Source organism: Esox lucius, chromosome 19, assembly GCF_011004845.1.
Source record: "Esox lucius isolate fEsoLuc1 chromosome 19, fEsoLuc1.pri, whole genome shotgun sequence".
NCBI lineage: Eukaryota > Metazoa > Chordata > Actinopteri > Esociformes > Esocidae > Esox > Esox lucius.
This window is the reverse complement of record NC_047587.1, coordinates 14,049,974-14,073,165: the sequence shown is the minus strand read 5'-3', so window position 1 is coordinate 14,073,165 and position 23,192 is coordinate 14,049,974. Positions and strand designations below refer to the sequence as shown.

Sequence of the window (23,192 nt, the reverse complement as noted above, 5' to 3'; positions counted from 1 at the left end):
ATCACTCTGAATGAAACGTATCTGTTGATTTATCAATTCCTTCGTGATTTTAACAAGGCATGAACGTTCATGGAGAGCGATAGGACGTCGGTGGCACTAGCCAAAGAGCTCAGATCTAGAATATGTTGTTTTCTTAATGTTTTTTAACAAGCAATGGATCAAGGACCTCTTGTTCAGTGAAGAGACTCTGTTCAGTGAAAATCTGAGTGTTCCCACATAATTAATACATATTCATGTATTCCTCAATAATTTATTCCTCTGTAATCTATTAAGATCAGCAATTGCATTTTGATCAGTAACAGGTACAGTGTCCAACAACATCTGTTGTGGCAGTGTGGTGGCGGAACTGTCGTTCATGGTTTTCCAGAATTTGGAAGGACATCCATTATAGGTAGATAGCATTTTTACATAGTAGTCTGCTTTTGCTTTTCTAATAAGTCTTATACATAAGTTTCTCAATGCCTTTAAAGTCTACCAGTCAAAGCTAGAAGCTGTTTTTCTAGCTTAGATGTTAAATGTAGCTTTTTATTTTACTGAAAGCAAACAATAATGTAAAATGTCGCCTTTAGCTAATACACATCAAAAAGAATCAAGACATGTTTTATGTTTGTTTAACATTCATTTATAACTCTGGGACTCTATAGCCCTCAGTAGTCAAGACTACAGATTCGGGTCTCATGTGGACAGGAATCTCACCATGAAGACTATATTTCAAAGACTAATTCACAGACTAATTACAAGTCTGGTGGCTGTCTGATTCCATGTCTGCCTGTCTGTCTGACTACTTCTCTGTCTGTCTGTCTGCTTGTCTGCCTGTCTGTCCAACATACAGTCAGACAAAACAACAACGCATGTTCACACTGTGTAGCGTTTCAGAACGTTGATGTCTGTAGAATATCGTAAACGTCCTTCCCTGACCCAGTCCCTTCCCTCCGGTCTGTTGGCCCGATCCTCTCCATATCTGACTAAATAATACATATCTGTACCTTAGGAGCACCATGTTTGTGGTGCAAGGCACGTCATTCCCCTGCACGCATACCACTAGCAAACACAAACAACTAGCAAACAGAAACAATTAACAAACAGAAACAACTAGCAAAGAGAAAAAAATATTGTAACAGAAAAAAATAGCAAACAGAAACTTCTTCTAACAGAAACAAATAGCAAACAGAAAAACTAGCAAACAAACAATTTGCAAACAGAAACAACTAGTGACAGAAAGAAACTAGCAAACAGAAACAACTAGCAAAGAGAAACCACTTGTAACATAAACAACTAGCAAACAGAAACAATTTGCCAACAGAAACAACTAGTGACAGAAAGAAACTAGCAAACAGAAACAACTAGCAAAGAGAAACAACTAGCAAACTGAAGAAACTTGTAACCTGAAGCAACTTGTAACAGAAAAAATCTAGCAAAGGGAAACAACTACCAAACATAAACAACGTGTAACAGAAGCAACTAGCAAACCAAAACAACTTTTAACAGAAACAACTAGCAAACAGAAACAACTGGTAACAGAAAAAACTAGCAAACAGAAACAGTGAATTTTTTTTTCAGTCAAACCTTCACAGCACAGGTAGCGTTCTATGGTCAAAGAGTCACAAATATTTTCAGACAGATTATTGCTCATTCGGTTGACACATTGACTTTTCTTCTTTCTTTTATAACAACCTTGCAGCCTCTTGCGTTCACCTCCTTTTCTGTCCTGGAGACACACATGAATCATCTGGTGAATTACTGGTGAATTAAGCCATCTGTTCCAGTGAATCTACATATTGGTTACTCATTATCATTTCGCTGGGGACAGTTTGACTTAATGCTCTCTTTTCTCTCTCTCCATCTCCCTTCCTCCCTTAATCTCTATTTCATTCAAACTTTCTCTCCCTCTGTCTCCCTCACTCCCTCCATCTCTCCCACCTTCCCTTATTCCCCCCATCCTCCCCTGTATCTCTCCCTCTCTATCTCAATATCGCTTACTTGATATCTATTATTCTTTCTCTTATTCCATATTTCTCTCTCTCTCTGAATATCTATATATCTGATATCTCTTACTCCCTCTCTCTCTCCCTCCCTCCCTCTCTCTCTCCCTCTCTCTCTCTCTCCCTCTGTCCCACTCTCCCTTTGTCTCTCAGGGCCACTGCTACACATCGAGGACAGATCATCTTCAAGGACGCTCTCGCCCAGCAGCTGTGTGAGCAGGGAGGTGAGAAGCAGAACACACACACTGTTTCAAAGTAGCGTGTAAATACAGTTAGATTGATGGACACACACACAGATGAAGTGGATTTAATGACATGAGGCGCAGCATAACCATCCCAGACAAATGTAACAATGTTCATTTTTTTTTGTCTCTTCTGCACCAGATGTTTGGGTGCTCCATATTGCCAGCTTAATTTCGGCTTATGACAAACCCAGCTATTTCTCTGAGCTGCTCAGTTCATGAGCCGTACTCCTTATCATGGTGGGCTCCTCAGTGATGACAGAACTAAGTACATATTGACAGTGCTTTCTCAGCGGGGGACTCTGAGGGGGGTGACTACTTCTATACTCATTCAATCACCCGTCTGGCAGATACCATTTACAACACTCCCTGATGGAGGCTTGACATCAACCCGGGTTGGAAGGGAGTCTATCACTTAAAGGTTCTGTGGCACCTAGCACTAGGACATTGGAGTAGTTGGAATTAATGTGGTGCCAGGCTAGTTCCAAGGTAGTTGTATACAATTTGGATACAATTTGGAGAGATGAAGAGAAACATGAGGAAGAGAGGGTTACAGGGACATCTGAGAGAGCGAGGAAATGAAAAATGATAGAGAGAGAAAAATGAGAGCCTTAGCAAATCAATAGACTACCATGTTGAGATGAAAGATCAGCACAGGAATGGCATGGAGGAAATGTGGATGAGGAAGAGGATGTAAGGAGGATGAACATGAGAGGGGGATGAGTGTTGATAAGGAGGATGAGATGAGAATGGGTGGAGGATGAGGGGAAAATAAGTGGAAGGGTAAGCAGAAGATGGGAAGCGGATGAGAGGAAGATGATGGACGTATGAGAGGAGGATGAGTGGACGATGAGTGGATAATAAGAGGATGACATGAGGAATCTTTTTCATTTCCGTCCGTGGTGCAACACTGTCAGAGTGAAATCTGAAGGAGGGGGAGTCAGGGAGAGAAAAGGAGAGGGAGAAGAGAGGAGAGGGATGAACCAAACAGAGAGGAAGGAATAGATGGAAAACAGGGAAGAGGGATGAAAAGAGAGGGAACGACACAGTAGCTGAAATGTCATGGTCTCTGTGGTCAGGCGAAACACTGACATGTCTTGGTTTTTGTTCCACTGTTGTATGCCACAGTGTAGACGAAATGTTCAGGAACTAGATTCACCTCTTTCAGTCCCTGGCTCTCTTGCCAAACCCAAGACCTGAACATACAAAAAAAAACACACAGAAGGAAAATAGCATAGTACATGTGAAATGTTCAGACGACTTTGAAACAAATTACATTTCCTTTGACCATACAGTAGGGAATAGTTAGTGGAAACATGGCCAAGGAGTATAAAGATCTGAAGGATTGGTTTAATGGTCTTTCCATAGTTAGAAGCAGTGGTTTATAGTAGGACAGTACTAGAGCCAATTGCTGAACCATATGAAATACTTCAGGATTTGGTTCTTGTTTCTTGCAATAGTTGTTGAATCTTAACTTAGTCTGAGAATAAGACAGGGAACTCTCTTCAATCAACTTTGGAGGAAGGCAAACTTATTTCAATGTCTCACTGCTCCTTGTCCCAGAACATAACCAGGGGCAGATTGGGACAAAAAAAACATCCTGGCACTACTAACCCACCAAATATCTCATCTCCTTGAGGCCCCATTTTATTTTGCTCAAAACGCCAGATGGCCAATCCATGTCTGTGAACAGCCCTTGCGACTCCGGAGACTGTTCTAGGGTTCTAGGGTCCGGTCCTGGTGTTAATACCTCTCAGTAATGATGGAGCTAATTAAGTAATGACAGGCCACTTGGACCTGATTAACAGTTCAACACCAATTAACCCGCTACCCTCCCCAGGGGCTCGTAATCTCCACTCGCCTGACGCCCATCCGGCTCCAACCATTCCCATGGACAGTCAGAGCAAAGAGGGAAGGACGAGAGGGAGAGTTAAAACTTAGAGGCTTATTTCTTGTCTATTTCTGTCGACGCCCGTTCAATCTTTTACATCGTCTGTTGCACAATGGCATTGACCTGCACGAACTAGGGCACCCCCACTTCTGTCTAAGTCCTTTGAGACCTCATCAGGGACGGCTGCTTCTTTAAAAGTAGAAATATTACAGTTCTTTTGGGCTGAATCGGATGGCGGGATAATCTTCTAATGTGATGGTATATTCTCCAGGGAGGATGAGCCAGTACACCTGATAAACCCAATCCTTGACAAGCCCTGAAACGAGATACGATCCTATGCTTCTAATCCCAGACTTCCACAGAACCAACATCCAGGTGCTTTCAGCACCCCACTCCCCAACCCCCGATAAAAAAGACGTAGTGTTCCCTAAAGATTTTCCTAGGGTGGATTGAGGAAGAGAGTGTAAGATTCCCCCTAAACTTTTCTATAAACAATAGAGCCTGACTTGTGGCTTGGAGGGATTATTACTAAAACGTCTGACTATTAAAATCACATTAAATGTCTTTCTATAGTCCAAACCAGCCCGGGCTCCAGCTCCTGCAAGTTGGCCTCATTCCTCCACATTGGACTGTAATACTGCTCCGGCCCTATTAGAAGGATTTGCCTTTCAGCCATTCACAGGGGGATTGGTGTGGTGGAACTTTACTGCTGACTGGAAAGCCAAGTTTGGGGAGTCTTAGAGTAGTTCTGTTTGACAGGGCTGAGAGGGCGGGGCTTAGGGGGAGTGGGTTAGGGTCCATCGCTGGGTTTTGGGTATACTGGTGGGTGTGTGTGTGTGTGTGTGTGTGTGTGCTGTCGGGCCCTGATGTGGAGCTCTGTGTTGGGATATTTGGCTTCATGTTGAAGCCCATTAAGCAGATCAAAGGGTCTTCCTGTCCAAGTCTAATCCTCCAAAATGTCTGCTTATTCAAACCATGTTTAGAGGGATCTATCAACCCCCAGCTCTCGCCATTTATCATCTCCCTCTCTCTCTCGCCCCCTCTCTCTCTCCCTCTCTCTCTCCCTCTTTCTCTCCCTCTCTCTTTTACTTGGCTTTCATCACTGTCCTGTCCATCCCTTTCAAACCGCCTCCCTTCATCTCAACTCTTTCTAACTCCATCTGGACAAAGGCCCTGAGTACTTGAGAGTTTACTGCTCCCCTTCTGCATCTCATCCCTCTCTCTTCCTCTATGTATCGCTGTCTCTATACTTCTATCATTTCAAAGGTTCATTATTGGCATGGGAAATAAGAGCCGCCAAAGCAAAAACAACAATGACTTCAATCCAAAACAACTTAAACACGATAAGGACGAAGGCAACAAGACAATAGCTTCACATACACAGCAAGTTAAAGGTAGTCGTCATGAATAACTGATTATGACTCTCTCTCTCTCTCTTATACTACCTAACTCAATTGAACTTCTACATTTCTGTATAAATGCAATTCATTGGCATGAGAATCAATTGTATAGATTGCCAAGGCAAATGAAAAACAATCAATATTTCATGTAATAAATTACAGAATTTAAAAACAGAATATACATTTACATTGTCTTCTGTCCCAATTTCTCCTCCCTCATCCCCCTCTCTCCTTCCTCTATTCCACTCTACCCCAACCAACCTTCATGCCGTGAAGACAGTAGCCTAATTTATTTTAGATTAATCCCCCGCTCACTTTCTTAAAGACTTCAATTACAGCCTCTGCTATTAGAGGCTGATCTCTGCTAATGCCTGTATCTCCCTGGCCAGGGTTTATACTGACACACACACACACACACACACTCACGTTTGTCTTTCTATCCTTGTGGGGACCTCAACCTCTCCAAGAAGTCCATGTTGACTGTTCCCTAGCCCTAGACATAACCCTAAACTTAGTAACCTATCTATGCCTAAACTTTACTTAACTCACCTGAAAGTGACCTTTTTTTTGGGAGGTTAGACCCCCGGACATACACGTGCTTGTGAATCATACACACACACACACACACACACACACACAGAGTTGGGGAGTAACAGACTACAAAAAAACTGTAACTGTAGTCGGTTACATTACCAACAAATATATTGTAATCGGATTACAGATACTTTTTTATATACAACAAAGTCAATACTCTTTTCAAGTAATTGCCATTTATTTTTCAACAATGTTTTCAAGCATTTAAAAATGTGAATAAAACATAAATAACAGAACAGGCTTAAGCATCATTACATTTTGGGTTATGTTCAGATAAAAAGTCAGATTCTGGAAGATCGAGGTTTATTGGATTAATTGGAATGACTGAATATCTGTCCAACCTTTAGCATATAATGTAGGGGATGTAGCCCAATCCTATTGAAGTAAAAAGCAATGGTTTAGAAACCCAAAGGCACCTGTAGCCTACACAACCCATAAGATAAATTGCGAATTCCGTTTTTTGGCCAAAAACTCCCAACATTGATTAATCCCACAAAAGGTGTTCAGTTGGTTATAGGACATTCAATTTTTTTCCCCAAAGCCTCTTAATATGAAAGTAATCAGATTATGTTACTGAGTTTGAGTAATCAAAATGTTACGTTACTGATTACAAATGTGGACAGGTAACTTGTAACTGTAACAGATTACATTTTAAAAGTAACTTACCCAACCCTGCACACACACATGCAAAAACATACACACGCAGACCCACTGATGAGCGCACACACATCCATAGACAGTGAGAAAGGCTGCTCACCCCACAATAGGAGGGGCTTGTATGAACCGACAGAGGAGAGAAGACATGGACAAATGGGCTCTTTGACATCTGAGCACAGACTCATGTTTTATTTCCTTCCCTTCTCTCTCCGCTTTTCTCTCCTTGCGTCTCCCTCTACTCTCCTTCATTTTCTTTAATCTCCCTCTCTCCATTTCTCTCCCTCCATTCCATCCCTTTCCTTTCTCCCTCTACCATCTCTTTTTCCATCCTCTTCTCTCCATCCTCTCCCCTATATCTCTTTCCTTTCTCTCCCTCCACTCTCCCTCTGTCACATCCTCCTCTCTTTGTCTCCCTCTCTCTCTCCCTCCCTCCTCTCTTTCTCCCTCTCTTGTCTCACTATACGTGTGAGGACCAACTATCATTGCAGGGTTAACAAGACAACTATCGTAAAGCAAGGTAATCTAGACATTGCGCCAGACCCCATGATAAAAAAAATAGTATTTTCAGGGTCAGGTTTAAAGTTAAAACTGGAGTTAGGCTTTGGGATTAGGTTAAGTTTGCATGTGCATTTGCATGTGAAGGTGATTCCAATAATGACTTAAGAGGCTCCCACATGTGTGAATGGTACCTCACTCCACTAGGACACCTTTGTTCAGGCTTCAGTGGCCACAGTTATGCTTCATTGTCTTTCCTTTCTCAGGTGCAGTGACCTCAAACAAGTTACTGAAAAGCGGAAGACTCAAACAGGAGTGAAAAGCATCAGTATTATTTGCCTGCTAGAATGTTGAGGCATTCATCTTTTTAGATGTTTCCTCTCACGTCTGAAATGTTTGAATCATTGCGACAAGGCACCGTTTCTCAAAAGACTGCAATGGCTGCATGCATAGGAACATTGAATAGAGTGGCTGTCAGTGGGTTAGTCTCCCTGTGTATGTGGCTGAGCATTTCTTCCCTCCAGTACCTGTCTGCAGTCCCAAATCACTGGTCCGACAGGACAGGGCCAAGAAGCGTGACTCCGACATCTCCAGAACTACCTTAAAGAGACAGCCGACGGCGTCGGGCTGAAGGAGATTATTATGGGCTGTAGTGGGAGGAGGAGGAGAGTCACTGGAGCCAATTCAACTTCATGTCAGGAGTTAGGAGTGAGGAGGCGAGAGAGAGATGAGGAGAAAGAGGAGGAGAGCGGTGAAGATGATCACAGGGATGTGAAGAGACAGAGATCTCAAGGTCTCGGGGCAATGAGGGATGGCTGGAAGGTGTCAGTATGAGGGACGTCCATCGTCCTCCTACCCTACCCCCACCCCTCCCCACTGCCCGCCCGCCTGGCTCCTGGAGGGGCCTGTGATCAGCCGTCCCTCAGGGAGCTGGGTCTTGAGTTATACCATCCTTTAATAATCTATTGCCGCCTCTGCCGGGCCCATAAACAGCTGATTTATCCCGCTGGAGAAAATTAAAGGGTATGGCTAAGAGCCTGGTCTGTCACCAGGTAGGGAGGTCTGATAAACTGTACACTTACACTCCTCCCTGCAAGAGGAGTGAGAGGCGAGGAGAGAGCAGGAGGAGAGGAGTGGAGCAGAAGTGAGGGAGTTAAAGGAGTTAGAAGAGAGAGTGTGGAGGAGAAGACTGCCATTTCAGAAACATTACATTACAGCACCTACAGGAGCAGTTCAATAAAGGTCAGAATGTGTTTTGGTGATTTGGTGCAGTATTGTCCAGGCCGGCCAGCCTTTCCTCAATGCCAAACAAATCCTTCTACAGCCCTCCCTTACATGCAGCAATGCCTGTCTGTCTGTCTGTCTGCCATTCCACCCCATCTGTCTGCCTGCCTGTCTTTCCACACTTCTCTCTGTGTGCCTGCCTGCCTGTCTTTCTATCTACCTGTTTGTCATCCTGTTTGTCTGCCTGTCTGTCTGGCTGGCTATATTTCTATGTAGGGAGGGACTGAGTGTAAACTGTCAAATCTAACATTTGTCTAGACCAGATGTTCACTTAGCCTGAGAATGAACCAGGAAACTATTTAAACATACACTTGTCCATCTACAGTGGGGAGAACTAGTATTTGATACACTGCCAATTTTGAAGGTTTTCTCACAAAGCATGTAAAAGTCTGTCATTTTTATCATAGGTACTCTTCAACTGTGAGTGACAGAATCTAAAACAAAAATCCAGAAATGTTAAGTAATTAATTTGCATTTTATTGCATGACATAAGTATTTGATCACCTACCAACCAGTAAGAATTCCGGCTCTCACAGACCTGTTAGTTTTTCTTTAAGAAGCCCTGTTCTCCCCTCATTACCTGTATTAACTGCACCTGTTTGAACACGTTACCTGTATAAAAGACACCTGTCCACACACTCAATCAGACTCCAACATCCTCCACAATGGCCAAGACCAGAGAGCTGAGTAAGGAAAACCTGCAAAATCGGCAGTGTATCAAATATTAGTTCTCCCCACTGTATATTTGCCAGATCTGATCACAACCAGATCAATTTTATTTTTGGAATAATGATGTTACACCTGTTTTAAAATGTGGACAAGATCAATACCTAGGACACAGACCTGACACGGACCTCCTCTTGTAGAGGGCCATTCCCTCCCTTCTCCTTCCTTCATGAATTCCTTTAACCTCTTCTAGTCTCAACCTCCACTAGACTTAACCTCCTCTTGTCTCAACCTCCTCTTGTCTCAACCTCCTCTAGACTCAACCTCCTCTAGACTCAACCTCCTCTAGACTCAACCTCCTCTTGTCTCAACCTCCTCTAGACTCAACCTCCTCTAGACTCAACCTGCCTAGTCTCAGACTTCTCCAGTTTCAACCTCTTCTAGTCTAATAATTTAGTTTTCTCATTATTTATTTGGGTTTAACTGTGTTTCAGTCTTTTGGGACTGATTGTCTTTGTTTCCTCATGATTTAGTTGGCTCTAACCATGTTGCATTCCTGTGGGATGGATTCTGTCTAGCTTTCTCCCTCCCTCATCTCTACATTAGCTCCCTCCTAATCTCTCTACATGTTCTTAAAGGCTTCAGCCCCCAGATTGATCGACCATGATTTCCCATCTTAAAGCCTCCAGCTCTCAGTCTTCTTTCTCTTCTCACTCCCTTCCTCTCCCTTTTTTCTTAATTTCTCTCTTTTTCTCTTTCTTTCCTCTCTTGACATCTCCCTCCAGTCTCTCTTCCTCTCTCCTGGTTTATTTTCCTCTCTCACTCTAGTTCTTCGTTCAACTCTCTCATCCCTCCCTCCTGATGTGGTTTATAACATTATTTTCTCCCGCTCCTCAAAGCAGAGTCTAAGCACATGAACTTCAGACGTGGCTTGAGCCCTGCTGGTATCTTTAAGCGCCTGCTTGAATACTAATACTCAAACAGAAGAAGGAACCTCAGTTTGGAACAGATTGACCACTCTGTGTCGCTCTCAGGCAGGGATTTGGGACAGTTTAATGTAACGCTTAGAGGAAGGATTCTACAAAAACTTCTGGGTCACCTCAGTCACTCCACAACACGACAAGGCATGCAAAACCAAAACACACTCACGCGCAGACACACACACACACAGCCGCAAGAGCCCCTCAAACACACAACGTCAGAAAAATGGTGCTGTCAAATGCACCAACTCTACACGAAGTGTGCTTGGTGTCTGCTGTGTCTTCCAAACACTCTGTGGTTACTCTATGGTTACTCTGTGGTTACTCGGTGGTTAGTTCAGTGTCTTTAACAGTGAAGGAAGTGTGCTTGAGGCCTGTTAAGTCTTCCACGTACTCTCCGGTTGGATGAGTGTGTCTTTAACCACAAGAGCAGTGTTCTTGATGTCTGCTATATCCCCACATGCTCCGATCAGTTCGGTGTCTCTTAACGCAGCTCAGTTTGGCTGATTCCCAGTGATTTGATGTGTTAACGTTCTCACTCCAGCCCTCTTGAATCATAACCAACACAGAGGGCCTGCTTGCTAGGCCTACCTTCAGATGGCACAGATTATACTGATGACTGCGTTAGCACTACCCAGCTAGCACATAAGAACCTTATGTTTCTTAGAGCATGGTGAGCATGTGCTTGTCTTGAGTGGTGCTGGATGGAGGGTTTAGAACATCTTTGACACGTTTAAGTTACTTATGTAAAAAGAAAAACTCTATTTGATTTCTTTACCAGAACTGGTAATATTTTATATTTTGTTTTGGTATGCTTCTGAGAACATTTCCCAGAAGTTATCAGGATCATTCTTAATTGTTCTGAGAAGAACATTAACAAACAATGTTCTTCTTTGGTGATTTCACTACTTCAGCACATTGAGTCCTACATGATTCTTTATGTTTCTGTTCAAGATAATATTAGGTAAGAACTTTAAGGAAACTTTTCACTAAAACACAAGAAAAAATTTTTTATGTGCTAATGACAAAGAATGATAATTAAAAACATGAAGATTTTTTGGGAATGAAGAACATTTTAGTAATGTCCACAATAATTTTATTTAAGCATTACAAACCAGGTGGTTTCAAACCCGATTCCTAAAATATGACAGTGTTATATACCACAGTTGTCAACCAATCAGCATTCAGGATTCAAACTACCCCGTTTTGTGACCCAATACCATGGTTATAACATTACATATCTTTTTACATCATTATGTTGAGGCATCACTCATTTTAGTTGACTTTTAATTTTAAAGTCAGTAAGGGCCCTCAATGTACTCTGAACATTTTATGACTACAACCAGGCATTTAAAATGGCTTCTAAAAGTTGTAAAGTACACCAATGCACTTACCTTTTTCCTTCCATTCAATATTAAATTTTGCCAACAACAGGTTTTAATCTTACCAGATGAAAACCTCATTTATGCAGTATTAACTGTCGCAAAAAGCTAATTGGGATCCGATGTCTATCATAACAAAGAAATTATTACAGATAGGTGGATGAGTTTCTCTGTTTGGGCAGAGGGTCGGAGTTCACGGTTACTGATATGCATTTGTGTTGCTCTTTGTGTTTCAGCACCCACCGAGTCCCCACAGAGGCCTACTCTAGGTGAGGGAAACTAACTAACTATAAGTGTTGTTGCCTCTGACCTCCTGACCCGGTTAATGACCTGACTCTGTCTCCTTTGTAGCTGAGATCCATGGAAACCATGCTGTACTGCGTGACGACTTTGACTCCAACCTGCAGGGAGAACTGGACCCCAGCATTTGGTACTCGCCACGTTGACAAGACTGTAGCTTTAAAAGTGTAGTCAGCTAATTAAGATGAAGGGGGGGGGCAGGTGACGACTTACCCAAGGCAACAGTATAATTTCAAACACTCTGCAATGCCATTTAATTCTTATAGATTTTAAGAAGGTGTGCAGATGGTGATTTTGTTGCGCCTTAATGAACCACTTGTTTTTTCGACCTGCATAAATTATCACCGCCTTCTAACCTACGTCGCAGTTGAGCCGACAGGCTAATGTTGGGGTCTTTCTGTCGTTTGAGGGAGTCTGAATCTCCTCTAATACGTTTAGCCCCTCCTCTTTTAGCGCCTCCTCTTTTAACCCCTCCTGTTTCTTAGGTCGGAGTGCCGTAACTGTGAGGTTGGAGAACAGTGTGGGGTTCTGATGCAGGGCAGAGCAGTCACTTTCTGTGAGCCCTTCGGAGAGAGAGAGATGGTAACTACAACAAAACAATGAGCATTTTAAAACCACTCTACAACCACACAATAACCTTATTACAAACACAACCACAGTATAACCAACCCCAAAACAGTTCACAAACACACCTCACTCACATTACATCCCCACTATAACCACTTATCAGAATAACTAAATAAAATCACTCTACAACCACAGTGCAAGAACATTAGGAACAATGTACTGTAGAACCACCACGCCATTATTGAACCGAAAATAGCGATGTCACCTACCACAACTCGAACCCTCTAACTATCCACTTCATAGCAGCTCAAATCAGAACCACAATGGATGTTAAATAATGAACCCATTTAATGGCACTACGTCCCAGTTGCAACACAGGAGGGAAGGCGAGCGGCAGTGTTCCAGAATTCTGGGTTCTATTTGCTCCTCTGATAGTATAAGCTTTAACAGAGTGAGTCTGTCAGGGTTCCAGCTGTTTGATGCGGCCGCCCGGCACCAGTTCAGTCGGGGGGAAAGCATGCAAACGCGGACAAGTATTTGCACATGCAAGAAACACACAGGACACGCAGAATACACAGACCGCATTGAACACATCAAACAAACAGTTAAAACGGAACTCGCAGAACACACAGAACACAAAAAACAAACAGGACCCATAGAAGATATAGAATACTTAGAACCCAGAACACAGGGTCTCCAGAACATTCAGAATACAAACAGATTTCTGAATCATTCCAGAACTCCCTGTAGGAATTGGATTGTTGTTACACTTCTATCAGCTTCATAGTAAACTATGCCGTTGGTCTGATGCTAATTTTCAGGAGGGGAGGTAGGCCTTTAATCTCTGACCTGTGTCTCTGCTTTCAGACCACTGTCCCTCTCAACACCACCACAGCCTCAGTGCTCCAGTTTGCCTTGGGTGAGTACATCATGAACAACACTGATTCTGAAATGTCTACTTGTGGCTGATTTGATTCACTATCAATCTATCTATCTATCTATCTAGCTCAATATCTCTCGCTCTCTCTCTCTCTATAAATATATATATGTGTGTGTGTGTGTGTGGTAGATACAGAGACAGATATATATCTGTCTCTGTATCTACCTATCTATTTTCTACCTTTCTATCTACATATCTATCTGACTTCTTCTCCACCTTTCCTTACCTGTCTCTCTCCCTCTCTGCTATCATGCTATAATGAATGATTTAGGTGGACCGGGAGAGCCACCCAACAGCCCGTGGCAGGCTGATAGTTTTTAGACACGTTGTATTTTTCATGTCCATTACACGCATCTGTGCCGGTCCCCCAGGAGAGCCGGAGAACAGACTGCAGCGAACCCCCTCTCCCCCTCTCCCACCATCTCTCAGACACACATGTTTGTATGTTTGTTCTCATGAATATGAAAGGAACACCCAGGGCCCTGGGTTAGGTCCTGTGCGGTGGGGGAAGGACACGCTTTTCCATTAGTGAACCATGACCTCTATATCCAGGGGTGTAGTGCTATTTATGTTAGGTACAGGAGAACACTGAAAGAAAATCGACCTCGTAATTTCACAAAATATCTACTGAGTTCCAGCAGATGTAGCCTATTGAATGTCATTATAGAATATGCATTCAATCATCCTATAACTGCAACTACCACCTGCCCACACTCATATCTCCTCAAGGGAATGCCTTACGCTATTAAGGTAGGCCACCGTAAAGCCTCATTCGTCAAGTTTTACAGGTGAAATATCTAAACTGGATTGCTTTTATATTATTATGTCAAATACTACTTTATCATTGAGTCTTTTAGTTCAGATATCACAAGAGATTCAGCTTTGATCTAACTTTTAGCTACTTAATGAGCACCTCTGTAAGAATTTAGAATCTTCCATTTGTAATAATACGAATAAATGATGAGTTGGACTATTAGGCATAGACAACATCTTTTGCCACCTGAATAGTTATATAATTTAATATTTATGAATACAACTCAGTTTCCAAAAAAGTTGTGATGCTGTGCAAAATGGAAATAAAAACAGAATGCAATGATGTGCAAATCATTTAAACCATACATTCAATAGAAAATAGTACAAAGACAACATTTCAAATGTTGAAACTGAGAAATGTTATAATTTCTTGAAAAATATAGCCTATTGGCCATTTTCAATTTGATGCCAACAACACGTTTCAAAAAAGCTGGCACAGGGGCAACAAAAGACTGTAAAAGTTGTGTAATGCTTAAAAACTAATTAGGTTAATTGGCAACAGGTCAGTAACATGATTGGATATAAAAACAACATCACAGGATGAGTCTTTCAAAAGAAGTGGAGGGGTTCACCACTCTGTGAAAGGCTGCGCAAGCAAATAATACAATTTCTCAATGTCAATTTGCAAAGAGTTTGGGGATCTCCTCATCTATGGTACATAGTATCATTAAAATATTCAGAGAATCCATAGAAATCTCTGTATTCAAGGCACAAGCCCAAAAACTGATATTGGATGGCCATGATCTTTGGCAAGTGATCACTGCATTAAAAACAGACACAATTCTGGAGTGGAAATCACAGCAGGGACCATGCAAAGAAGAAACAATATATAAACAAGATCCAGAAACGCTGCCACCTTCTCTGGGCCCAAGCTCATTTGAGAGGGACTGAGGAGAAACTGAAAACTGTCCTGTGGTCTGAATAATAAAAATTTTAAATACATTTTGGGTATCATGGATGCCACATCCTCCGGGCTATAGCGGAGAGGGACCATCTGGCATGTTATCAGTGCACAGTTCAAAAGCCAGCACCCATGATGGTATTGGGGTGCATTAGTCTACATGGCATGTGTGCACGTCTGTGAAAGCACCATGAATGCTGAACAATATATACTAGTTTTGGAGCAACATATGCTGCCATCCTGATATCCTTTTCAGTGAAGGCCTTGCTTATTTCAGCAAGACAATGCCAAACCACTTTCTGCACGTATTACAACAACATGGCTCTGTAGTAAAAGAGTCCGGGTGCTAAACTGACCTGCCTGCAGTCCAGACCTATCACCCATTAAAAACATTTGGCGCATTATGAAACGAAAGATAAGTCCACCTGAAGACCCCGAACTGTTTAGAAGCTGAAATCCTATATCAAGTATGAATGGGAATACTTTTCACTTTCAGAACAACAGCAGTTTTACTCCTCGGTTCCACAGTCTCTTACAAAGAGGTGATGAAAGACAGTGGTAAACATGCCTCTGTCCCAATGTTTTTTAAACTTGTTGCTGGCATCAAATTCAAAATGGGCATATATTTTTCCAAAAACAAAGATTTCTCTCAGTTTCAACATTTAATATGTTGTCTTTTTACTATTTCCAATTGAATATAGGGATTCATTGATTTGTGCATCATTGCATTCTGTTTTCATTTACCTTTCACGCAGCGTTGTATATTAAATGTATCCATATGCTAAACAGGAAAGGATCATCCAGTGAAATGTTGCCAAGTTGTTCTGATTGAAGGGTGGTTCTGACACAGCCAGAACAGCACCAACAACAGTCATTAACAATATATTTTACTGGCTCTATGTGGATGGGGGGTTACTGTACCTTTGGGCTACAGAATAACAATGAAAAAGGATATTTCCAAGTAATGATTTCATTGTATTTTGTAACAAAAAGAGCTATAATCACGCTGTAATGTAATCTCGCTGTAATCATGCATCTCAGGAAACAGTAGTAAAAAGGTCTTAACAACCTACATCCCATTTTCAAAATGAAATACAAAAATAAAAATGTATTGATAGCATGTGATGCCTTGATGTGAATACTTGTTGAAAGCAGCCATTTCTTTTTGTGTGATATCCTAGCAACCCTGCACAATGCCGGGCAACACAATTCAGTCCAGTGTTTAGTGAAAATTGCTCAAGCTCTAAATGTAGAACTTCTTAAAATACTAGCTCTAAATGTACAAGTTCCAATATACTAGCTCTAAATGTACAATCTCTAAGTTCTAAATATATACCAGCTGTACATTTTGGGAATTCTAAATAGACACTAACGTTGTCCCTGATTTTCAAGGACATTTAAGTCAGGACTGACACTGGACCCCTCAGCAACACTCAACACATCTTGGAAAGTCATTGTGATGACTAAAGTAAAAAAAATGGTTTTCAGAACACTCTTTACCTTTAGGTTGAGGGGGCGAGAGGGTGGAGGGAGGGAGGTTGAGGGGGCGAGAGGGTGGAGGGAGGGAGGTTGAGGGGGAGAGAGGGTGGAGGGAGGGAGGTTGAGGGGGAGAGAGGGTGGAGGGAGGGAGGTTGAGGGGGCGAGAGGGTGGAGGGAGGTAGGGGGGAGAGAGGGTGGAGGGAGGGAGGTAGGGGGGGAGAGAGGGTGGAGGGAGAGAGAGGGTGGAGGAAGGTTGAGGGGGAGAAAGGATGGAGGGAAGGAGGTTGAGGGGGAGAGAGGGTGGAGGGAGGGAGGTTGAGGGGGCGAGAGGGAGGGAGATTGAGGGGGAGAGGTAGGGGGGAGAGAGGGTGGAGGGAGAGAGGTAGGGGGGAGAGAGGGTGGAGGGAGGGCACCAGAGAATCGTTGCCATTCTAAGTCTTGTAATTCTGCCCACCAGTCATCCTCTCCGACGTCTCTTTCCTCTGTGTGGTATGATGTATTTGACCTGGGCTTCAGGGCACCATGCAGAGAAGGCCAGAACTCTCCAGGTTTCCCTCCTCTAACCAGAGGAACGGCAGATCTGTTCTGGGCCTTCAGGGCTGCTGTTGGATGAGGTCATTTCGGACCCAGTGTTCTACTTTCAATGCAGTAACTGTCCTCTTCTCACTCACCCGCTCATTCTCCTTCCTTCTTCCTGTCTTTCTTTCCCTTATATCTCCCCCAACCCTCCGCTACCCTCGTGTTTCTCCCTCTCTTTATCCCCTTACCCTCCCCCTCTCTGCCTGTAGGATCGGGCTCGTGCCGGTTCAGTTACGCTGACCCCAGCATCATCGTTTCGTTCAGTCTGACCAGGAACAACGACTCAGATGACTGGATCACCCTGGAGAAGATCAGGTCTCTCTTCTTTCTTTCCTCTCATTCTTTCTATCCTATTCGCTCTCTATCCTTTTCCCTTTTTCTCCTCTCCCTCTCTCATTCTTTCTTTTTGTTCCTGCTTTTCGCCATCTAGGCTTCACTTTCACACTTTCAATGCATTCATCCCTTTAATCTCTTTTATTTGTTTAGTATCCCTTTCTCCACCTCTTTCTCCTCCCTCTCTGCCTCCCTCTCACTCTGTTTCTCTGTCTATCTTTCTCTCTGTCTGTCTATCTCTCTCTATTTTTCTGTCTTTTGTTATCTCTTTGTCTGTGACTCCTTCTCTGTCAATTTAATTCAAGTCGCGGACGTATTCAGTCTTCCAGCAAAGAACTGCACCGTCTCTGACTGTTTCACATCCTCCATCCGTCCGTCTGACTCCTAAAGATACAGGTCCAAAAAAAGAAATCAGGTCTGTAGATGACAGACCCACATAAGTACAACAGGTCTTTGGATGAAATTGTTCCCTACATTCTCCAACACCTCTGTAACCTAAAGACGTAGGCAAGCATTCTGTTTGTAGCCTTTAGCTTGGCGTTTAACACCATCATCCGGGAACTAATGAAAAGCAACATTTCCCGGCTGAGCGTTCATGGCTTCATTTGAAAGAGGACACTGGCTTCTTGACACGTAATGCTCAGAAGCTCCGGATGTATCACTTGCTGAAGTTGAAATGAAATACTTCTAGTCCATTCTGATCTGGCTTAACTCACCAATCATGGAGTTCATCCTCGACTCCTCCATTGCCATCTGGTTTGGATCGGAGTCTGCCCACTGCTGAAGTAACTGGAACATATTGTATGGTCCAAAGAATGTGTTACTGGCTGCCCCCTGCCCTTCATCAAGGTCCTACATGCCTCCAGGCCAAGGATGCCACCTGCCGCTGCCCCCTGCCTCCATAAACATTCTTTGTAATGCGTGGGGTTTCAGTGCAGGGGGGCAGTACAAATCATTCATGACCAAAACCTCCTTCCGCCCCTGAATCATTTATTTTCACTCTCTGTGGCCCGCCACAACCGGCTATCTATCCAGCAGAGAGCGGCGGGTGTCTACGTTAAGCTGTGATACATTTAGTCATCATTTGTTGTCCCCACCCCCCACCTCCCGCCCCCCACAGAGCACCAACTAACAGCAGCACAGTGGTCCACCTCCTGCCCCTGCCTCGGGGCTCCAGGGGGGACGGGGTACGTCTGCGCTGGTCCCAGGAGGCCCCACAGGGGCCCGAGGGCTACGAGTCGTGCTGGGGCCTGGACAACGTCCTGCTGGTTAATGCGGCTCACAGACCCCCCCTGCTGGAGGACAACCTGGACCCCTTGGACACGGCCAACTGGCTGTTCTTCCCCGGCGCCATCGTCAAGGTAGCCATTCTGTTGTCAAGGTAGACATTCTATTGTCAAGGTAGACATTCTATTGTCAAGGTAGACATTCTGTTGTCAAGGTAGAGGTAGGGTGTCAGTATAGCCTCTTGTCTCCATCCTGAACAAATCCTCTTTTGCCACTGGCCGTTTTAATAGTTAGTTGGCCATTCGTGAATGACATTGATACAGTTATACTGACTAACGTTTCTTACTAAGTTTACCTCCACCACAAATAGCAGCTATGTACTGGGTTTGCCACTGGCCATTTTAACAGCGTATTAGCCAGTAATAAGCTCAACCGGTATCTACTAACTTACTGGAATAGTCATAAGAATTGAGTAATTGCTAGCTAGTCTGCGAAAGCTATTTCATTTCATGGCATTAGAACATATTTTTTTCTTTCATGGCAAAACAACGCACTTTATTATTTCCTTTCTTGAATGACATTTATACAATAACTATCAAAAAAAGTGACGATAACTAACCTTTTCATGAAGTGAAAAGACGAGAGAATCGTGGAATCTACCAGAAATAATTAATAAATTATGTTGCTCTCAATAGATTCAAACTTAGGTCTTCCACATGAGACACTGTCTTTAACCACTACACCACGGCATTACACATTTCAGCAGTTGCTAGACTCCATTGAGAATTGTGTTAAACTGACTAACATTTCTTATTAAGTTTACCTCCACCATAGAGTCTATGAACTGTATTGCTTTTGCCACTGGCCATTCTAACAGCTTATTAGCCAGTAATAGGCTTAGTAGTATCTACTAACCTCCTAGGAATAATCATAAGAATTGAGAAATTGCTAGCGAGATTGAAGATGAACTATTCCATGCCAGAAACAGTTGCAATAAACCGTATAGAGTTTCAGGTTTTAGACAGCAACGTTTTAGTTAATACGGAATAATTCATAATCCGTATTTCGCTTCACCTGCGAGTGGATACGAACTCAGGACCTATAGTTCACAAGTCCGCTTCTCTTAACCACAACGCTATTTAACAAGGGGTAGTCAGTCACTCACTCAGTAAGAGACATTTGCTCTTCTTAGCCGGCTCCGCTTACGCAGTTCAGTAAAAGGTTACAATCCTTGTGTTCGAATCAAACCCAAAAGCTGGCCATATTATGATCTGGTAAAGTGACCGCTCATGCCCTGTCCAAGGTGCTTCCAGTCACTTTATTCTGGTCCCCCTTCTCAATACCAAGTACAGGTTTTCTCTCTGTGCGCTTTATCTGATTGGGATTAATATCTGATCTGTTCTTTGGCCAGCATGCCTGTCAATCTGAGGGCAACACCCTGTATTTCCATGGCAATAATGAGGAGGGGGTTGGCCACACCTTCGCCTCCACCCGAGACATCGACCTGCACAGGGAGGAGGGGCGGAGCTACTGGGAGGAGGACTTTGAGGGCCCGTCTGCCAAGTGAGTCGTCCTTTTTACATTTAAGTTGTTCAACCAGAGCAGCTTACGGTAGTGAGTGAATACCCCCATGGAAACCCACAACCCTGGTTTTGCAATCCCCGTGCTCTACCATCTCAGCCACACAGGCCCATTATAGTGATGATGTAATAACCATCTATTTTAGTCATCATGTCACACCCATGACCCAGCTCACTGACAAAGAGTGGATTCTCGGAATCACACTAATGGCTGTTAGTTCAGAACCTGAGGCAAACAAATTAAACATGAATATACTACCTACAGCCTCTCTTCCGGATCAGAACACAATGGATATCAAGCCATATCAAAGCTATTTTTCGTTTTTAAACCACGACTGATAAACCACGACGTACCTCGTAACAGTGGTCTCACTGAAACCACAGCTCGGTAACGGTACACAGGTGCTAACACTGCAAGCTTCTCCTCACAACAAGTATGTATAATAAGTATTTAATTACACAAACACTCACACACACGCTGTACACAGATACACCCAAGGAACAATGACGTACCTACAGATATTAATAGCATGGCTTCTCTTACATCTCAACATACTCCAGCTAATTGGAGCCAGCTGTTGTCACACCATACCGAAGTCCCGGCACACAGCTCTGTCATCTGATAACACAGTCCCAGCACATACAGCTGTCATATGATAAATAAGTCCCGGCACACAGCTCTGTCATCTGATAACACAGTCCCAGCACATACAGCTGTCATATGATAAATAAGTCCCGGCACACAGCTCTGTCATCTGATAACACAGTCCCAGCACATACAGCTGTCATATGATAAATAAGTCCCGGCACACAGCTCTGTCATCTGATAACACAGTCCCAGCACATACAGCTGTCATATGATAAATAAGTCCCGGCATACAGCTCTGTCATCTGATAACAGTCCCAGCACACAGCTCTGTCATCTGATAACACAGTCCCAGCACACAGCTCTGTCATATGATAACACAGTCCCAGCACACAGCTCTGTCATATGATAACACAGTCCCAGCACACAGCTCTGTCATATGATAACACAGTCCCAGCACACAGCTCTGTCATCTGATAACACAGTCCCAGCACACAGCTCTGTCATCTGATAACACAGTCCCAGCACATAGCTCTGTCATCTGATAACACAGTCCCAGCACACAGCTCTGTCATCTGATAACACAGTCCCAGCACACAGCTCTGTCATCTGATAACACAGTCCCAGCACACAGCTCTGTCACATGACATCACTGAGTGTGTGCCGTTCCCATTCACAAAAACATCCTGTGCTCGTGGATGTCACTGGGATGAGGATGAGGTGGTAGTGTCAGGGACTGTTTAGAGGGACCTCCCTACCTGTTGATTAAGCCTACACAGCCTCCTGTTGGCACTGCCCCTGCAGAAAAATGGCAGAGTGAATTTGACTTGCTGGATGTCTTGATGTTCAAACTGTCTGTTATAACCAGCTGCCGAGGTTTAACCTTGTTTCGGGTCCACAGATAACAATGTGCCGCTCTTCTGTCTCTGCAATGTTTCCGTTACGTGTAATGTGTGTGTATGTGTGTGTGCAGCTGGGCCATTGAAGGTGCGGTGTATGGGACCCAGTGTGGGGAGATGGAGTCGGGCCTGTCCCTGGTGTTTGAGCGGGCCGGGGAGAGGCGGTTGTGTACACCCTACCTGGACACCACCTCCTACGGGAACCTGCGCTTCTACTTCACCATGGGTGAGGCCTGCTGACCCCCACTTGTCATGTGGTCAGAAGCCTGTGCCCTAAACCCAAATGAAATCACCATGGAAATATCCTACCACTTCCTGCTTTTTAAAGATATATATCCACTCCTCGTCTACCTCATTGTACTGATTTGAAAGAACTGACTGGGTGAAAGACCAGCCTAATGATGAAATTCCTTCATATCGGTTTCAGTTTTCACCTGTCAAGTGCTTTTCAGTCAGTGCAGAGGAACTGGCCGGACCAGGAAATGAATGACATTAAGCTACTTTATCGATTAGGAGAGGATTTTAGCCCAAATATTTCCTGACAAAGGTGTGTGTGTCGGTTTGTCTGTGTGTGTCTCTGTGTATCCGTTTGTCCTTATGTCCTTGTGTGTCTGTTTATCCGTGTGTTTCTGTGTGTCTGTCTGTGTGTTGGTGTGTTTCTATCTGTTTTCAGGCGGTGGCGAGTGTGACCCAGGAGAGTCACATGAGCATGATGTCATCTTGTTTGGGAGGTCAGAAGGCAGGAGGGACCATGTACTGCTGGATACCCTGCCATACTCCTCCTACAGGGTAACTCCTGTTCAGTACACCACAACAGACCTCTATAGACCAATATAGACCAGTACAGGCCAATATAGATAAATGAAGACCTTGGTGGATCAGTACAGACCTCAATAGACCAGCACATAACTATATAGACCAGTACTGACCTCTATAAACCAGTAAAGACCTCTCTAGACCAGTACATACCGCTCTACACCAGTGCATTCCTCTCTAGACCTGTACAGACATCTACAGACTAGTACAGACCTCTTCAGACCAGTACAGACCTCTTCAGACCAGTACAGACCTCTTCAGACCAGTACAGACCTATTCAGACCTGCACAGACATATTTTTTCAGTGATTATAAACCAATTCCATGCAAATACAAACATTAACAAACTCCATTCTCTGTGTCAGTGGTTCTCTAATACCACTGACCGCCAGGTATAGACACTGCACTGGCTCATCGGGTTCATTAATGAAGAGCTCACCTGATTCACTAATCAATGGCTCACCTGATTCCTTAATGATGGGCTCACCTTATTCAGTAATCCAAGTTGCCCCAGGTGTGCAAAATCTGGAATAGATTTGAAATGTAGAACACCTGGTATCGATTGGGAGGGGTCAAACCCCTGCTTCCAATGTCTCAGTC

General features: G+C 43.6%; 1 protein-coding gene across 1 annotated transcript in view; it reads left to right on the top strand.

The window, feature by feature from the left end:
* reln (reelin) overlaps nucleotides 1-23,192 on the top strand; it is a 150,246-nt gene that overhangs the window by 79,602 nt on the left and 47,452 nt on the right. Inside the window, exons 4-13 of the mRNA XM_029115018.2 lie at nucleotides 2,136-2,206; nucleotides 11,810-11,842; nucleotides 11,925-12,003; nucleotides 12,359-12,455; nucleotides 13,308-13,359; nucleotides 17,362-17,467; nucleotides 18,606-18,846; nucleotides 20,124-20,275; nucleotides 21,852-22,003; nucleotides 22,451-22,566. Of these exons, the coding sequence (XP_028970851.1) occupies nucleotides 2,136-2,206; nucleotides 11,810-11,842; nucleotides 11,925-12,003; nucleotides 12,359-12,455; nucleotides 13,308-13,359; nucleotides 17,362-17,467; nucleotides 18,606-18,846; nucleotides 20,124-20,275; nucleotides 21,852-22,003; nucleotides 22,451-22,566 (1,099 nt within the window). The remainder of the gene's footprint in view (nucleotides 1-2,135; nucleotides 2,207-11,809; nucleotides 11,843-11,924; nucleotides 12,004-12,358; nucleotides 12,456-13,307; nucleotides 13,360-17,361; nucleotides 17,468-18,605; nucleotides 18,847-20,123; nucleotides 20,276-21,851; nucleotides 22,004-22,450; nucleotides 22,567-23,192) is intronic.